The sequence below is a fragment of the Lindgomyces ingoldianus genome, assembly GCF_010093535.1.
Source record: "Lindgomyces ingoldianus strain ATCC 200398 unplaced genomic scaffold BDR25scaffold_82, whole genome shotgun sequence".
NCBI classification, from domain to species: Eukaryota; Fungi; Ascomycota; class Dothideomycetes; order Pleosporales; family Lindgomycetaceae; genus Lindgomyces; species Lindgomyces ingoldianus.
In genome coordinates this window covers 42155-57172 of record NW_022985243.1, presented here as the reverse complement: position 1 = coordinate 57172, position 15018 = coordinate 42155, and the positions used below count along the sequence as shown (strand labels likewise).

The window sequence follows — 15018 nt, the reverse complement described above, 5'->3', positions numbered from 1 at the left end:
ATCAGCTCGTCACTTCAATTTACCTCCACTCCTCTCACTATTCCATCACTTTGTTCTACCCTAGTTCAACTTTCTTTTTACGCTTATACTTCTCAATTAAAATGCATGAAATCCTACTATTTGTTGTCATCATCGTGAGCTTTCTTTCCAAGGCCATGGCTCGGCCTCATGAAGATTTACCCACACACCATCCGACAATCAGATGGAGGAACTGCACTCTAGACGTCCCTCGTCTTCAGTGCGGAGAAATGGCTGTTCCGATCGATTATGGTAATCCCACAGGAGAGTCCATCACCATCCGCATGGCTCGCCTCAAGTCAACTAACAACGGTACTGCTCCCTTGGGCACTCTTTTGATAAATCTTGGGGGACCTGGAGCCCCCACAGCCGCTCTTATTAAAGATGTTGCAAAGGGAAACCAACTTTTTAGTGAAGAATTGATGGCAAATTACGATATTGTTGGACTGGACCCCAGGGGCGTTGGCACGAGCAACCCCGTAAAATGCAATCAACGGATCTGGAACGAGCGAGTCAACCTATTCCCCACTACCGAAGAAGAGTACCAGTCAATTGTCGCACACAACAAGGCGCTCGGAGAGAGTTGTGCCAAATTGACTGGGAATCTCATCAATCATCTAGACACTGCACACGTGGTAGAAGATTTCGAGATGTTCCGCCTTGCCATCAATAACGGCGGGTTGAACCTTCTCGCATGGTCATATGGAACACAAATAGCTATACAATATGCGGAGAAGTATCCAGAGAATGTCAACCGCTTCGTCCTCGACGGCATCACCGACCACACCCTCCCCGAAACTACAACGCTTATCGCTGAAGCCGCAACCTACGAAGCAACCTTAAACCAGTTCTTTCTCTGGTGCAACACGACATCTGACTGCTTACTCCAAGGCCAAAATGTCGCTGGCCTTTTTGACAGCCTCGTCAAGACCGCCGCCTCGTCGCCAATCCCAGCCCCTAACTGCAACTCTACAGGAGACAACGCTTGCTTCTCAACCATAACCGCCTCCGACATACTCACCAACGTCCAATTTCTCCTTGCCGGCCCAAACATAAACACAACTTGGCCGGAACTCTCCTCTAGTCTTGCTGCCGCCGCCCAAGGCAACGCTGGGCCGGGCCTGTCTACCCCTATCGCCACTTCCGATAACTACAACGGATATGCGTTCCTCGCTATCGCCTGCCAAGACTGGCTTCATGAATCCAGTGGTGTTACGGACGTTCTCGAAAAGCAGCGCATGGCAGCTGCAATGTTCCCTCACACCCGTGGCGCTTCTGAGAGTTACTACGCGCAGGTCAAATGTATTGGTTGGCCAGCGCTAACGACTAATCCCCAGCACGTGCTTGAGAAGAAAGCGCTTAGGGCACCTCCGATGTTGCTGGTAAACGCGCTGTGGGACCCTGAGACGAGTATTGTATGGGCGACGGGGGTGGCGAGGCAGTTGGAAGAGACGGGGTCAGTGTTAGTAACGAGAGATGGAGCTGGGCATACAAGTTATTTGGGTAGTTTAGAAGGAGAGACCCGAGGGGTTGAGGAGGTATTTTTATTGACAGGGGTGTTGCCGGCAAAGGGTTTGGTTTTGAGGTCGTGAGCTGGGGGTAGGGGGAATGTTTTTTGTCGCAATTATAGCTAGCTGTAGCTGCACTGCATATTATTTTGTAATGCTCCTAGCCGGATGATCAGTGGTGGCCGCCATGCAAAGGTTCAGGAACCGGTTGAGAATCTTAGCACTATTAGACCAAGCGAGAGAGGCGAGACAAGATAACGCCATCAAGACATTCTCAGGGAGACACCGTTCTAGTTCATATCACGTAAGACTTCGGAAGGTTAACAGCCAATACCCATGAACGTGACAGCTATATCATGTTGTTTAATCTGTTAGGTTCTTCCAATCTGGACGGGGCGAACCACTGTCCACGTGTCTGTTAATCTTCGTCAGGCCTGGGTTAGTTATTCTCGGATGAACCGGCTCGGCCTAAAACAGCCCTTTTCACTATGTTTTGCATGAAATTGAAGTTTAGTGTATGCAGTCTCAACCTCGTTGGACACCAGGCAACAATGGAAACCTACCACTACTAGATCCTAGGCTTCTTATACCTGATTGATTTAATTCGGCCTTCGAGGTCTACCTATCGTCCAGACTGACATTTAAGTTAGATGTGATTTACCACTCTTCACTTAGACGATTCCCGGAAACCTATTTAGGTTATTCTATCGCAAGGTGAGCCTAGATGGAGCTGATGGAGGCCCTATATAGGGAGAGGCGAGCAGACAATTAGATGTTGAGAGACGACCTAGGTATATCGAGGTAAGGTGTAAGGTCTCTCGAGCCTGAGAGCGTTCAGAGGTAAATATATAGTAGCAAAAAGAGCGCTAGCCCTAAACAGGAAAAGGGCGAGAGGTGAAGGACCCACATTCTTATCTCACGTGCTTAGCCGACTGTACAAAGAAGCTCGGAGCCCCTGAGGGCCCTATCCCCCTATAACTAAAAGAGCGACTTCTTCTAGGCCTCTACTAACAAGGCCAGCCAACTAGAGGCTTAAAAACGCTTTCTCTATCGCTATATAAAAGACTTTTGTAAATTTTTAAGTAATATAGTAATTGCAAAACCTCCTCTACTATGCTCTAGCTTAACTAAGAATTATTATAACATACACTACAGGCGAGTTGCTTACACACCTAAGTTACTTACTTTTACTAAGACTCTACTAAACTACTCTTTCTACACTAACACATTTCTAATAACACTACTTAGACATGCTTAAAGAATATTAAATATAGCTTACACTTTAGGCTTTTAAATAAAACATAACACTCTTAAAGTAACATGCTATATCTGTGTATAAAGTTTTTTAAATAATAATAAATAACTAGCGCGCTAGACAACTTTTATAAGCTAATTTTATAGCTAACTTATAAAGGCTAGATAATAATAAAAAGCAGGTAATTATTAAGCATATACTTAAGCTATATGCGCAAGAATTTTCCCCTTAGCTAGTAACTATAGCTAATATAGCTAATTCTTTACACGCTAAGCATAATCTAGGCTATGTTAGCATAAACCACTTTAGTATGTTTATAAAGTATTATTTAAAGCTTAAAGTAAATTTTAAGTGTAAGTATAACTATAAAAAAGCTTTTTATAAGAATGTTAAAGTAATTTAAAGCTAGTTTACCCTTATAGAGAATATTAAAGCTAAGTATAGCATTTAGAATAATAACATATGCAACTTTATTAAGATAGGCTTTATAATAAGCTAAATATTTACTAACTATACTTACACTTAAAACTTTATTAACATACTAAGCTAGTTTATGCTAATATAGCCTAAATTATGCTTATCGTGTAAGGAATTAGCTATATTAACTATAGTTGCTAACTAAAAAGAAATTTCTTATATATTTAAATTAAGTATATACTTAGTAATTACTTAACGTACCTAACGGGTTGGCCGGCCACACGGGTTGGCCAGCCACTTTTGCTAAGCCCCTACTAAACTCTACCTATCTATATAATGCCTTAACAACAACACTAGATTAAATCTTCTAAAGAACGTTAGATATAGCTTGCTCTTTAGGCTTTTAAATAAGACTTAAAACTCTCCTTATAACACGCTGCAGCTATCTATAATGTCTTTTACACAACACTAAGTAATTAACGCGCTGGACAGCCTTTATAAGCAGAATGCTAGCCTAAATTAAGAAATCTAACTAAGCTTAAAAAGAAGGTAGTTATTAAGTATATACTTAAGCTTATTACACGCAGATTTCCCTCTAGGCTTGTAGCTATAGCTAATATAGCTAATTCTTTGCCTACAGAGTGTAATCTAGGCTAGGTTAGCTTAAACTAGACTAGTATGTAGGTTAAGCACTGCCCTAAGTTTACAATAAAGTTTAATTATAAGTATAATTACAAGAGAGTGCTTTATAAGGATCTAAAAGTTATCTAGGGCTAGTTTTGCCTAGTAGCTAACATAAAAGCTAAGTATAGTATTTAGAATAAAAACAGGTATAACTTTAACAAGTTAGGCTTTATAATAGGCTAGATATTAACTAGAGTAGTTATTACAGCTTTAAAGAGATAAGAACAGCTAAAGGTAATATAGTAAGGTAATAAGAAGTAGACAACAGTTATCTAAGGCATTAACATAATAAAGTAGGCTATAAGATTATAAAGCTTTAAGTAGCAAATAAGGCTGCTACATAACATAGATTACATAAAAGAAAGCAGATTTAGGCAGAAAAGACTTTAATAGTTAAGAATAAGGCTTATCTAACTGCTCTAAAGGAGTTTAAAGTGTGTAGTAATAGGAAGAAGCTAAAGACACAGGTGCGCGCTAAAGGAAGTAAGCTAAGTTAAAGGTAATGCAGGCAGTGCAATTAGACTAGGCATAACTTGCGTATGTGTAAGTAAGTAGTAGAAATAGACTCTAAATAATATCTTATGTTGTATTACTTTATATAGGGCTAAAGTGGGCTGTTTTGCAAGAGAATAGGGTGGTTTTAGTAGGGGCTTAGCAAAAGTGGCCGGCCAACCTGTGTGGCCGGCCAACCTGTTAGGTACGTTACTTTTTATTATTATTTTGCTTTTATAAGTTAGCGATAAAATTAGCTTATAAGTTAGCGATAAAATTAGCTTATAAGTTAGTTAGTATATCTGTTATTTATTTATTTTTTAAAAAACTTTATACATAGCTATAATGTATTACTTAAAAAGTGTTATGTTTTATTTAAATGCTTAAAGTATAAGCTATATTTAATAATTAATAAGCTAGATAAGTTTTACTAGCTAATTCTACAGCTAACTTATAAAAACTAGATAATAATAAAAAGTAAGTAATTATTAAGCACATACTTAAGCTAGACGTGTAAGGACTTTTCTCTTAGCTAGTAGCTATAGTTAATATAGCTAATTCTTTACACGCTAAGCATAATCTAGGCTATGTTAGCATAAACTAGCCTAGGATATTTATAAGGTGTTATGTAAAGCTTAAAGTAACATTTAAATGTAAGTATAATAATAAAAACACTTTTTATAAATGTTCTAAAGTAATTTAAAGCTAGTGTAGCCTTATATTGCATGTTAAAGCTTAGTATAGTATTTAGAATAACAACACATACAACTTTAATAACATAGACTTTATAATAGGCTATATATTTACTAAGTAAAACAGTTAGTAAGAAGAAGTAGAATAATATTAATTAGCTTATAAAGTTTCTTTAGTTCTACTACAGCATAATAAAAAGACTTAAAGGCAATAGTAAGTATAGGTTACTTTAGATAACTATTATAACCCTCTTGCACTTATATATAGAAATGTTAAAGATAAAAGATAAACTTACTAGTAAAAATTATTATTATTACCTTAAACATAGTGTCTTTTTTAGAATAAAGAAGCTTATATTATATTAGAAGAAAATTGTTATAAAACTATGTATATTATATTACTTTATTATAACTATTTTTAACTCTTAATTACGCCTTATTTAGTTTAAAGACTACTAGAGAAACCACTCTTTATAGCATAAAAAAGCCAAGGCTTGAATAAAAGCTATTTTTAAAATATATTAACATAAAAGCTAAGGCTAATAAGAAAGAAAAGTTATAATAGCCTACTTAACATAAGTGACTTAGTAGTAATTATTATAATAAAAGCTATAAGCATGCTCTCTCTGTTAACATAAGCCTTCTTATAGACTCTTGTTTATATAAAAAACAGTAGAAGATAATAGAGATTTAATAATACTATAATAGCTACTTTAAAGACCTCTTTATAGCTTAAACAGGCAGCCTATTATTTTAATTACCTCTTTCTCAGTAGCTTAAAGTTAGGTATAACTTATATTCTACACCTTTTAAGATAGCCCTTAATTTCCTCTGTATCCCCTCTATAGGCTGCAATTATAAGAGAGCCTTTAGTAAAGGTAGGAAGATAGTTATAATTAATAGAAACCTTTTTTAGAGTTACTATAATTAAAGCTCTTTAGCTTTAAAAGAACTAGTTATGTTAGAGTGCTGTAAAGAGTAAATTAACAACTCTAGCAGACTATATCTAAGGGAAAGGTTTATCTAGACTAGCGTAACTTCTTTTAAAATATACAAACGTACAAGGATTCTAAAACAGTCCTGTTATGCTACATAGTTAATAATTAATTCACTGTTTACGTACAAACGTACTGCTAAAGTAAGAAGGTCTGGTCTGCTCTTAAGCCCAAACGTAACGTACTACGTACTGTTGACCACGTTGTCCATATGACTCGATACATTGATACCGGCGGAAGATAAGAGCTTAGCACTCTAAGTTGCTGTGAGGGGTGGATGTAAAGAAATCGTACTTGCCCTACTTGAAGCCAGAGCGTAGATTGAGCCTGAAGATATCAATGTGGAATCGCCCCTTCAACAAGCTGCACGGGAAGGCCGAGACGAGGTGGTACAGCTTTTAGTAGAGCACGGGGCCGACATCAATGGGGAAGGGCATCGCGGGTAGACTGTCCTAAATATTGCTGCTGCACACGGTAGTGATAAGGTAGTTGAAATATTACTTGATTCTGGGGGCAAAATGACATGCTCGGAGGGAGCAGCGATTCGGTCGGCAGCATGAAACGGTTGTTACAGCCCAGTCGAGCTCCTAGTTGGGCGAGGCACAGATCTTAATGATAAGGATAGTAGAGAGGCATTGTATAGCGCGGTTTGGAACCGCAATGACGTTGTTGTTCGACTGCTACTAACTCGTGGCGCCGACCCTAACTATCATGACGGAGACCGTGAAACGCGGCCAAATGTGGCCTTGTCCATGGCTATGGTTGAGAAAATTGGTCCTCTCCTGCTCCAATATGGTGCAGATCCTGCTACTACAGGATTGCATGGGGAGACACTTCTGTCATGGGCTGAGAGGAATGGGCCTAAGGCTGTGCTAGATATATTGGACCTCGAGCGGGAGTGCTTTGACCTTAGAGGTCAAGATAGACAAAATTTGCTATCTTGGTCTGTTGAGAACGGGGACTCTGAGGTGATGAGCCCGTTGGTAGAGGCGGGTGTGGAGGAAGATTGCAAGCCTAGTGACATGCTATAGCTGTTAGCAAATGTCAGATGAGAGAGGCCTGGACCGAAGGCATAGCGAGATATAACAGCACGAAATATTGCGAAGTCGTCACTCTATCCCACAAGGATGCAATATATCATGAGCAAGCTAGCAGAATCTCTTGCATAAGCTGAGAAGGGGTCATATGGGAAGCGAGTTGACAAGGTAGTGAGATCCAAACAAAGTGGATTGAACGAGTGTATTGTAAGGTCTAAGGAGCTCGATAGAGCTCTAGGCCGACTATATACTGTACAAGAGAGGAGCTATACCTAATGAGTGAATAGTGCAGTACATGGGTATAATATCGCGTAAGATACGTGCAACACACCCCTCTAGCTTTAACAAAGTAAATACTAAAGCAAAGCTATATAAAAAGAAATAATAAACTATAGGTGTACAGTAATGCACTTAAAAGCGCAAAATAGCTAAAAAAAAAAAAAAGTTAGTAAGCTTAGAGTTTTAAGCTAATATTAGTAGAGTAAGCCTTTAAGGCGTTAATTAGGCAGATAAGGCCTAGTTCTTTAATAAAGCCTAGTGTAAAGGCATAATACTAGCTAGACAGTTTAGTAGTAGTTTAAATAAGTGCAGTAGCGTGTTATTAACGCCTTAATCTACTTTCTTTTTTTATAATGTTTAATTTATTAATAGCAGCTGTGCTTCTAGTAGAACCTAGTCTAGTAAAGTCCTTAAGCTATATGTAAAGGATAAAGTTAGCGCTTTTAAAAATGTCCTACAACTTATAATTAATTATAGTAGTATGCTAAGTAGTTTTAGCTTACGTAAAGTAATTATTATTAGTTTTAAAGTCTATAGCTATATTACTTGTTTACAGATAAACTTTAATAACTAATAGTAGCTTATTATTAAAGCTATTACTTAGTGTGTTGCTAAGGTTATGTTAAAAGACTAAGTTAATATTAGTTTTTCTTTTAAAGTTAACTTTTAAAATAGTTTTTAAAGTTATTTTTAAAAAGGGTATATAATAAAGAGAGCCTTACTAGCGCTTTTTATATAGCTAATTACTATGTCTTTTATAAAATTAATATAATTTTTATTATTTAAAGTATTATTTTATATAATAGGTTACTGTGTAAGGTCTTTAGCAGTTATAACTATTAATAAAATAAATCTAAGAGATAAATCCTCTATATGTAATACTAAGGCCTAGTAACCTCTAGTTTAAGTAGTAAAGTAAATTAGTAATTAAGTGCTATTATAAAGTTATTTATATATAAAGTTGTTTTTAAAGTTAAAATATATATTTTATTTTTATAAAAAAAATATAAGACTAGTAAACATACTAAAAATATAGGCTATATTATTTAGGTTTATCTTAGTAGGTCCTTTAAAACTTTTTATAGTAAGTGTAACTATGCTCTATGCTAGTATAAAAAGATGTTAGCTACTAGCCTTAAGTTAGTTTAATAAAAATAAGTTCTAAGTTTATTAAAAGTTAGCTAGATTATTATAAACATAGATGTCTACTTTAAAATCTAAAATATATAAGTGCTAGAAAGAATTTTTTTTATCTAGCTTTATAGCATGTTTTTTACTTATAAAGTTTATTATAAAGCTTATAAAAGTACCTGCTAATTACCTAGTGCTTATTAAAGCATTAAGTAAATTCTAGTTAGTAGAATTATTATAAAGTTAAGTTTTAGATATTGCATTTAAATTTAGACTAGGTTAAGACTATAAGCTTTAATTATATAATTAAGTTATATAACTAGATAATTAAGTTAGCTAATAATAGTTACTATTATTACTGTCCTTTCTATATTTTTTTTATCTACTATGTTCTCTGTTTTAGTTTAGTTAGTCTTTTAGTAGTAGAAGGTCTTTGTTTTTAAGCTGCTTAGCTTTTACTTTAAGCTAAAAATTACTACTTATGCGCTTATTATTTTCTTACTAGAGAAAAGTAAAAGTCTTAAACTTTTTAAGTTTTAGTTAAAGATTATTAATTTTACAGTTTTTAGATTTATAGCAGCTTTTATAAAAGTTGCATATAAACTACTGTTGCTGCTATTCTAGTGTAGACAAGTGTTCTTAGTATGTAGTAAAACTGCTATAGGTAACACTAGGTTACTAAGTTAGCTATAATTATTACTAATTTTTAATAAACTCTAGACAGCTAGTAAGAAAATTAAGTAGATCTTTATTAGTCTATTTATACTAAACTAGAATTAATTAAATAGCTGCTGCGCATTTAGAGTTTATGTCTAAAATTACTAATATAAAGTTATAGTGTAGTTAATATTCTGTTACATTTAGTAAGTAGACTAATTTAGCATTAATATATGCATTTTTATACACTATAATTTATTAGTCTTGTTGCATTTTTAATAACTACTTTCTTACATAGTTATATGCTGTTTGTGCGCTCTGCTTAAGCTACTTATTAAAAAGCTTTAAAATTACCTTTAAGGCTTTTAGCTTTTTATAAATTATTTTTTTATTTTTAATAATAGAGTAGTTTATTATGTTAATAGTGCTTTTAATAAGCACATAAATGTCTAATAAATCTTTATGTTAAGTTTTAAATATTCTTAGATTATTATAGTAGTCTTTATAAGCTATTATATAGCATTATTAATTATTAAAGTTTAGGTTAAAGACTATAGAATTTAGACTAAGCTAGGTGCTGCCTGTATAAAACTTTGTAACCTTAGGCCTCTGTAGCATAGTGTTAACTAGAAGATTTTCTAGTAAGATATCTAGATTAATATACTTCTAGACACATTCTCTAGTTGCTTGTGTCTTAATGCAACTAAAATAAGGCTGCTAGTTGCTCTTTTTAGTAAGCTATATAAAAGCATTAATATTTAAAGTTATTTTTAGTAGATAAAAAGGTTATTATTTAGTTAATTAGGCTAAGCTAGTAAGCAATTTATAATTAATATGTTTTAGAATAGACAAAAGGTTATTATCCTATTAATTAGGCTTAGGTAGTAAGTAATCTATAATTAATATGTGTAGAATAGATAGAAGGTTATTGTCTAGTTAATTAGGCTTAAGTAGTAAGCAATCTGTAATTAACATGTTTTAGAATAGATAGAAGGTAATTGTCCTGTTAATTAAGCTTAGCTAGTAAGCAATCTATAATTAATATGTGTTAAAGTTTATAGAGCCCCCTAAGCTAGATGTAAAAGCTAAATGTGCAGTAGTAACTATAGTACTAGTCTAGAGCGCAACTCTAGGCTTATAACTCTTACATAAGCTAAAAAGGGGTTATATAGGAAGCAAGTTAACAAGGTAGTAAGATTTACATAAAGTAGATTAAACAAGTGTATTATAAGGTCTAAGAAGCTTAATAGAGCTCTAGGCTAACTATATACTGTACAAGAGAGGAGCTATGCCTAATGAGTGAATAGTGTAGTACATGTGTATGATATCGCGTGAGACACGTGCGACAGAATCAAGCTTCTATTATCCCTTGCGCTGCTTGGATGTTTTCTAAACATTTAACTACAGAAGCTTTCAGCCCCATTCCTAACCCTTGGAGCTTACAACTTCTTAAAGCCCATCTTCCTTTGTACCGGTTTCGTTCCCTCAGAAGCATATACTGGAGGAATCCGCCATATATCCGGCACCATTGCTGGTCTCGGCATGAGAAATTGTGATCTCATTTAAAGCCACTACTTTTATGATCTACGCGTGTTTTTTAGACCGATACCTCTCTGTTTGAACATCTTTCCGATAACTCACAAAGCTAGGCTACCCCTAGGTGCAGCCGACATTCTCTGGAGCTTGTGGCCCTATCCTCTTGAATCGGCTGCATCCCTAAAAACTCATACTAAAAACCTGCTCGGTCTGCCCCCTAGGACCGCCGATACCCTAGGGGTCCATATTTGATGGGACGGCTAACAAAGCACAGTTCTATTTCATATTCAAACCTTAGTGGCAGCGACCCTGCTTCCCGTAAACTTTACCTATCTCCGTGCCAGCTTCTCTTCCTATCAAGCATGTTCTAAAAACCTGGGGGCCTCTACGATGCATCGCCTAATTAACCTTGAGGTTAGCGTTCCAGACACTATATAAATTACATAGCTGTTAAGGCCCTTAGTAGACTGACAATACATGACTCCTCTCATAACTCGTCCCCCCTTACCTCCCTTGAAAGGCTATATGCCCAACGGACAAAATGGTTGCACAACCTCTACATCCTATAGTAGGACGAGCACCTCCACCACAAAATGACTCTGCTTCCAGTTTGAGGAATACCACGGAATGTTTCTGCGTGGTGGCTTTAAGGTCGTCAACCTCTCCGTCACAAAACCAGTTCAACGCCCATCCAAGTAGTCGCGCTTCGAGCTTCGAGCGCGACAACGGTTTCATTCCGACAATCTATCATCTTACTGTATATTCATTTCATAGCATCTATATTCAGCTCATGCTTCAGGAGCACTCTCTTACTATGTACGGAAGAATGTAGAGTAGATGAGCAATCGTCAGGCAGGTTGATCAGCAGTCGAGGGTTCTTCACTATAACTTTGGAGGTTATTTCTGCTTCGATTTCGTCGTACGTGCGTTTAAAACTGTTTAGTGAAGGTATATCGGCATTACAGTGACAACTAGTGAAAGATTCGTGCTGTGGTTGGAGCTTGAGGAAGGAAGTCATGTGTTGTGTAGAGGATCAACCGCAGAGGATGAGGTCTACCTGTATGGCCTGTGGCATAACAAGGTGACTTCGGGCTGAACCTTCACTTCCACATGTTCTTCTGCTTGGCCTTGTATCATGCCTTACCTGTAGTTTGGCTTCGTTATCCTAACGCTTGGAGGTGGGAAGGGACCAGGGCGTATAGAAGCTTATATCTCGGCTTCGATGTTTAGAATTAGAGGTTACAGTTCGAGGTTATGGAAATTTACATTCTAGAGATATTTTTGCAATTCATGGCTTCAATGTTAAGTAGATAAGCATTCTCCTTAATAATAATGTTGCATTAAGGCTTTACTTCCCTCTTTAGCAAGCGTTTCATTCGGGTTAGCAATAATACTTAGAAAATGCCGGGTAAATAGCACTAACATAGCTTATTGGGTCAATTTTCTTCACAACGGGACACAAAATACCGTGGCAGAACATCTGATCCCTTTCTGTCCATGACTACAAGAAACTCTCATGTACTTAACTAATCGGCGCATGCAATGGCATCAATTCACCAATTTCCATCCACTTCTGAATTCGCCTAGCAACGCGTCCCTTTGTTTCCAAAAATGCATGTTGCCATGCAAATATGTGCATACTCCCGGCTCCGGTGCCCATCTCGTTAGCTTCACCTCTACTAAGCCTCCAACTTTCCTTCAGCGACTTCGCGGGTGCTGCGACCTTGCCTCCGACATATAATTCAATAGTGTCAGCCCAGGTGTCCATACGACGTTCGACGAATGCGATTTCAGGGTGATCACTATCACTCTCCCTGCCGTCCTTATCGGAGACTGGGAAGGCGTAAGCCTTGTGCGAGGCGAAGAACGAAAGCGCAAGACGATCGTGATCCGCCTCCAAAAGCTTTTTAACATGCGCTTCATTCTCTGTGCACGGTACGCCTGTAGGGCAATTATGTGGCCTGGCCTTGTCTGCAAAGCGCTGCATGTACTCGGCATGACCTCCGTTGATACTATTACCCATGATTACGAGGTGAGGCCGAATGGAATCTGCATCGTTAATAAGCTCCTCTAGGCTAATTTGGTTTAGCGCCCAGGTAACCTTGAGGCCGAGTGGGTGTAGATGGCATGGACATGTCAAGGTCGGAGACCCCATGGTGGCAGTGAAGACATTATAGTGGAAGCCTGCATAAACGATTAGCTGAGTGGCACTGCTGATTTATACTTTGTGACATACCGCTATCATTACAGAAGTGCCGGTCGATTAGTAGCAGTGTGAAGTTCATACTAGCCCACGTTTCTCTTGCGAGAAGATATCCGGGATAGCACGCCATGGAAACGAGACCCTTGTCAGACTGCTGCACACTGCTCATGATAAGTCTGGGATGTGTTAGCAAGCACTCCCACTGTTGTGAAATACTAGCGTTTACTCGCCTTTCCATATCTATAGTCTGAATTGAGCGCTGTGCCAACGAGCGCTGCCACGCGCAGCTCAAATCAGAGAGCCAGGACTGCAGTTCGGCGAGCTCCCTCAGGGTCCTCTGTGGCTTCCCTGGCCGCTTCTTTTTGTCTGTGTAAGGCCGGATGAAACTGTATGACGCTTCTGCAGCATTCTCAGGTGCCAAGCGTGCACCAACTGTGCCGTTGACAATCGAGAAGATCTTATATTTGGATAGGACGTAGCAGAAAACTACAAACCGGGCGACTGTATGGATGCTGAGTGGATCCCATGCCGTCACGAGAGGCACTTCCTGTTCAATGAAGGCTTGGATCCTTGTGCTTGCTTCGGGGGCTGGTTCGATAATTTCGTGCCTAATTTTCCGTCGGCTGGGACAAGGCTCGTCAATTCTTGCTATGCTATGTGGCGGTGTCGTCATGGTGCTTTCTCCGAGATATATCTCAGTGCTTGCAGTTGACGCCGACATTGTATTGTCTGATACAGCTGATACTGTTGATGGGGATTGACGTCCATCAGTCCGAGTTGTGTTAGCGGCTGAAAAATGATGGAAGAGGACAGAAGATCTTTTCAAAGCTTCATTCTCTTTTACGTCGAGGGACTGACGGATGGTGCTGGCCAGGGACGGTGCTTCGGACCCAATCTCCCACCCAAGAACTCTAAGCATATTCTCGGGCGTATCTTCAGTCGTGGAAAGTCCAATCCTATTCGGATGGACCTTGTCTCTAATCAGGTTCATACAAGCGAGCTTGGCGTTCTCATGGACTAGTTGAAGTTTGGTTGTAGACTCATCGATCCAGAGCCGTACGCTTTTCCAGGTATCTGGCATATCTGTGAAGAAGTACCGATGAAGAATGAATATCTCTAGCATCATTCCGGCCCGAAGTTGGCAGCCAGTATCGCCTCCATGAGCATCGAAGGCCATGAATCCTGCCGAATCTGCCCCACTAACAGTGCCTTCGACCAGCCTGCGGAAGAGGTTCAAAGCATCCGCAGCATCAGATGCGGCACGGGCGACGTCGCTCATGAACGGGGCATAATCTGGTTTTCTCCTTGCCCCTGCGGGGTGGTCTGAGGTGGGGAACAAGAGTGAGGTCATGATAAAGACTGAAAGTTGAAGCTATTGTCGACAAGTGTGCGGATAATCTTTTCACTGACTGAGAACTTGGATATATCGGGTTGGACTGACCGTTTCGACCGAGTTATATGTTGCAGATCCCCAGACTCTCTTTAGCTTGAAGATCAACACCTTCCTCTTTGCTCGTGCGTGGTGCTTTCCACATACATCTTTCCTAGTCAAGGCGGGGTCGTGCCACGCAATTATCCTTGCATGGACAGCTGAGGACATTACCGAGACGGCGAGTTTTGAGAGCAGCTATGATAACCGTGTGGTCTAGGCACCATAAAATGTCTCGTAAAAGGCCGATACAACTTCGGGGGTAGTAAGAAGGCCAATGAGGAACCCAACTCCAGGGCTATCAGATCGTATCTCGTGTATGCTATAAGGGATTGACAGGGCATAGATGATGCACTGCCTAAAAGGTCTTACGCAATGGGCCCGGAGTAAGGTTTGAAGAGGTTGTTATTAACTTTCTAGATCTGGATGTCCTATTTCTTTCTGAGGGATCTACGTTTTCAATAATTAATCTAACTATCATAAATACGAACGGACTTCTTCAACAGAATTTTCGTGATCGTCTATGAATTCCTCTCTAGGACAACAGGGGATAATCGCCGGTGAACCTGATAGTACATGTACTACCAGAGCATTAAAAGCTGCTTGGATCAGCCACTTGAAGTAACAGTTGCCTGCTCGCTATCATACGCCAACATTTCCTCTGACGTTATACTCGGGTCTTGCC

The 15018-nt window shown here is 38.5% G+C and overlaps 3 protein-coding genes across 3 annotated transcripts; 2 read left to right on the top strand and 1 right to left on the bottom strand.

Annotated features, from left to right (window-relative positions):
• Positions 1–15: 15 nt before the first annotated feature.
• BDR25DRAFT_308215 (alpha/beta-hydrolase) lies at positions 16–1698 on the top strand. Its single transcript, XM_033690996.1, has one exon. It carries the CDS (start codon positions 249–251, stop codon positions 1608–1610), a length of 1362 nt encoding a protein of 453 aa, XP_033539457.1. The 5' UTR covers positions 16–248; the 3' UTR covers positions 1611–1698.
• Positions 1699–6381: 4683 nt separating this feature from the next.
• Positions 6382–7092, top strand: BDR25DRAFT_248562 (ankyrin; the record flags this gene model as incomplete). The annotated part of the gene is made up of 2 exons (XM_033685979.1): positions 6382–6503; positions 6687–7092. Coding segments are annotated over 2 exons (528 nt in total), but the record flags the coding sequence as incomplete, so codon positions are not given.
• A 5131-nt stretch (positions 7093–12223) lies between these two features.
• On the bottom strand, positions 12224–14307 carry BDR25DRAFT_386983 (uncharacterized protein; the record flags this gene model as incomplete). Its single annotated transcript, XM_033698038.1, has 3 exons — positions 13667–14307; positions 12938–13447; positions 12224–12885 (listed from the first exon to the last, which is right to left on the bottom strand). Exons 1-3 carry the CDS (start codon positions 14253–14255, stop codon positions 12224–12226), a joined length of 1761 nt encoding a protein of 586 aa, XP_033539455.1. The 5' UTR covers positions 14256–14307.
• Positions 14308–15018: the final 711 nt, after the last annotated feature.

Coding starts and splice junctions, on each gene's coding strand:
- BDR25DRAFT_308215 (XM_033690996.1), top strand. CDS start 249: ATGGCTGTTCCGATCGATTATGGTAATCCCACAGGAGAGTCCATCACC.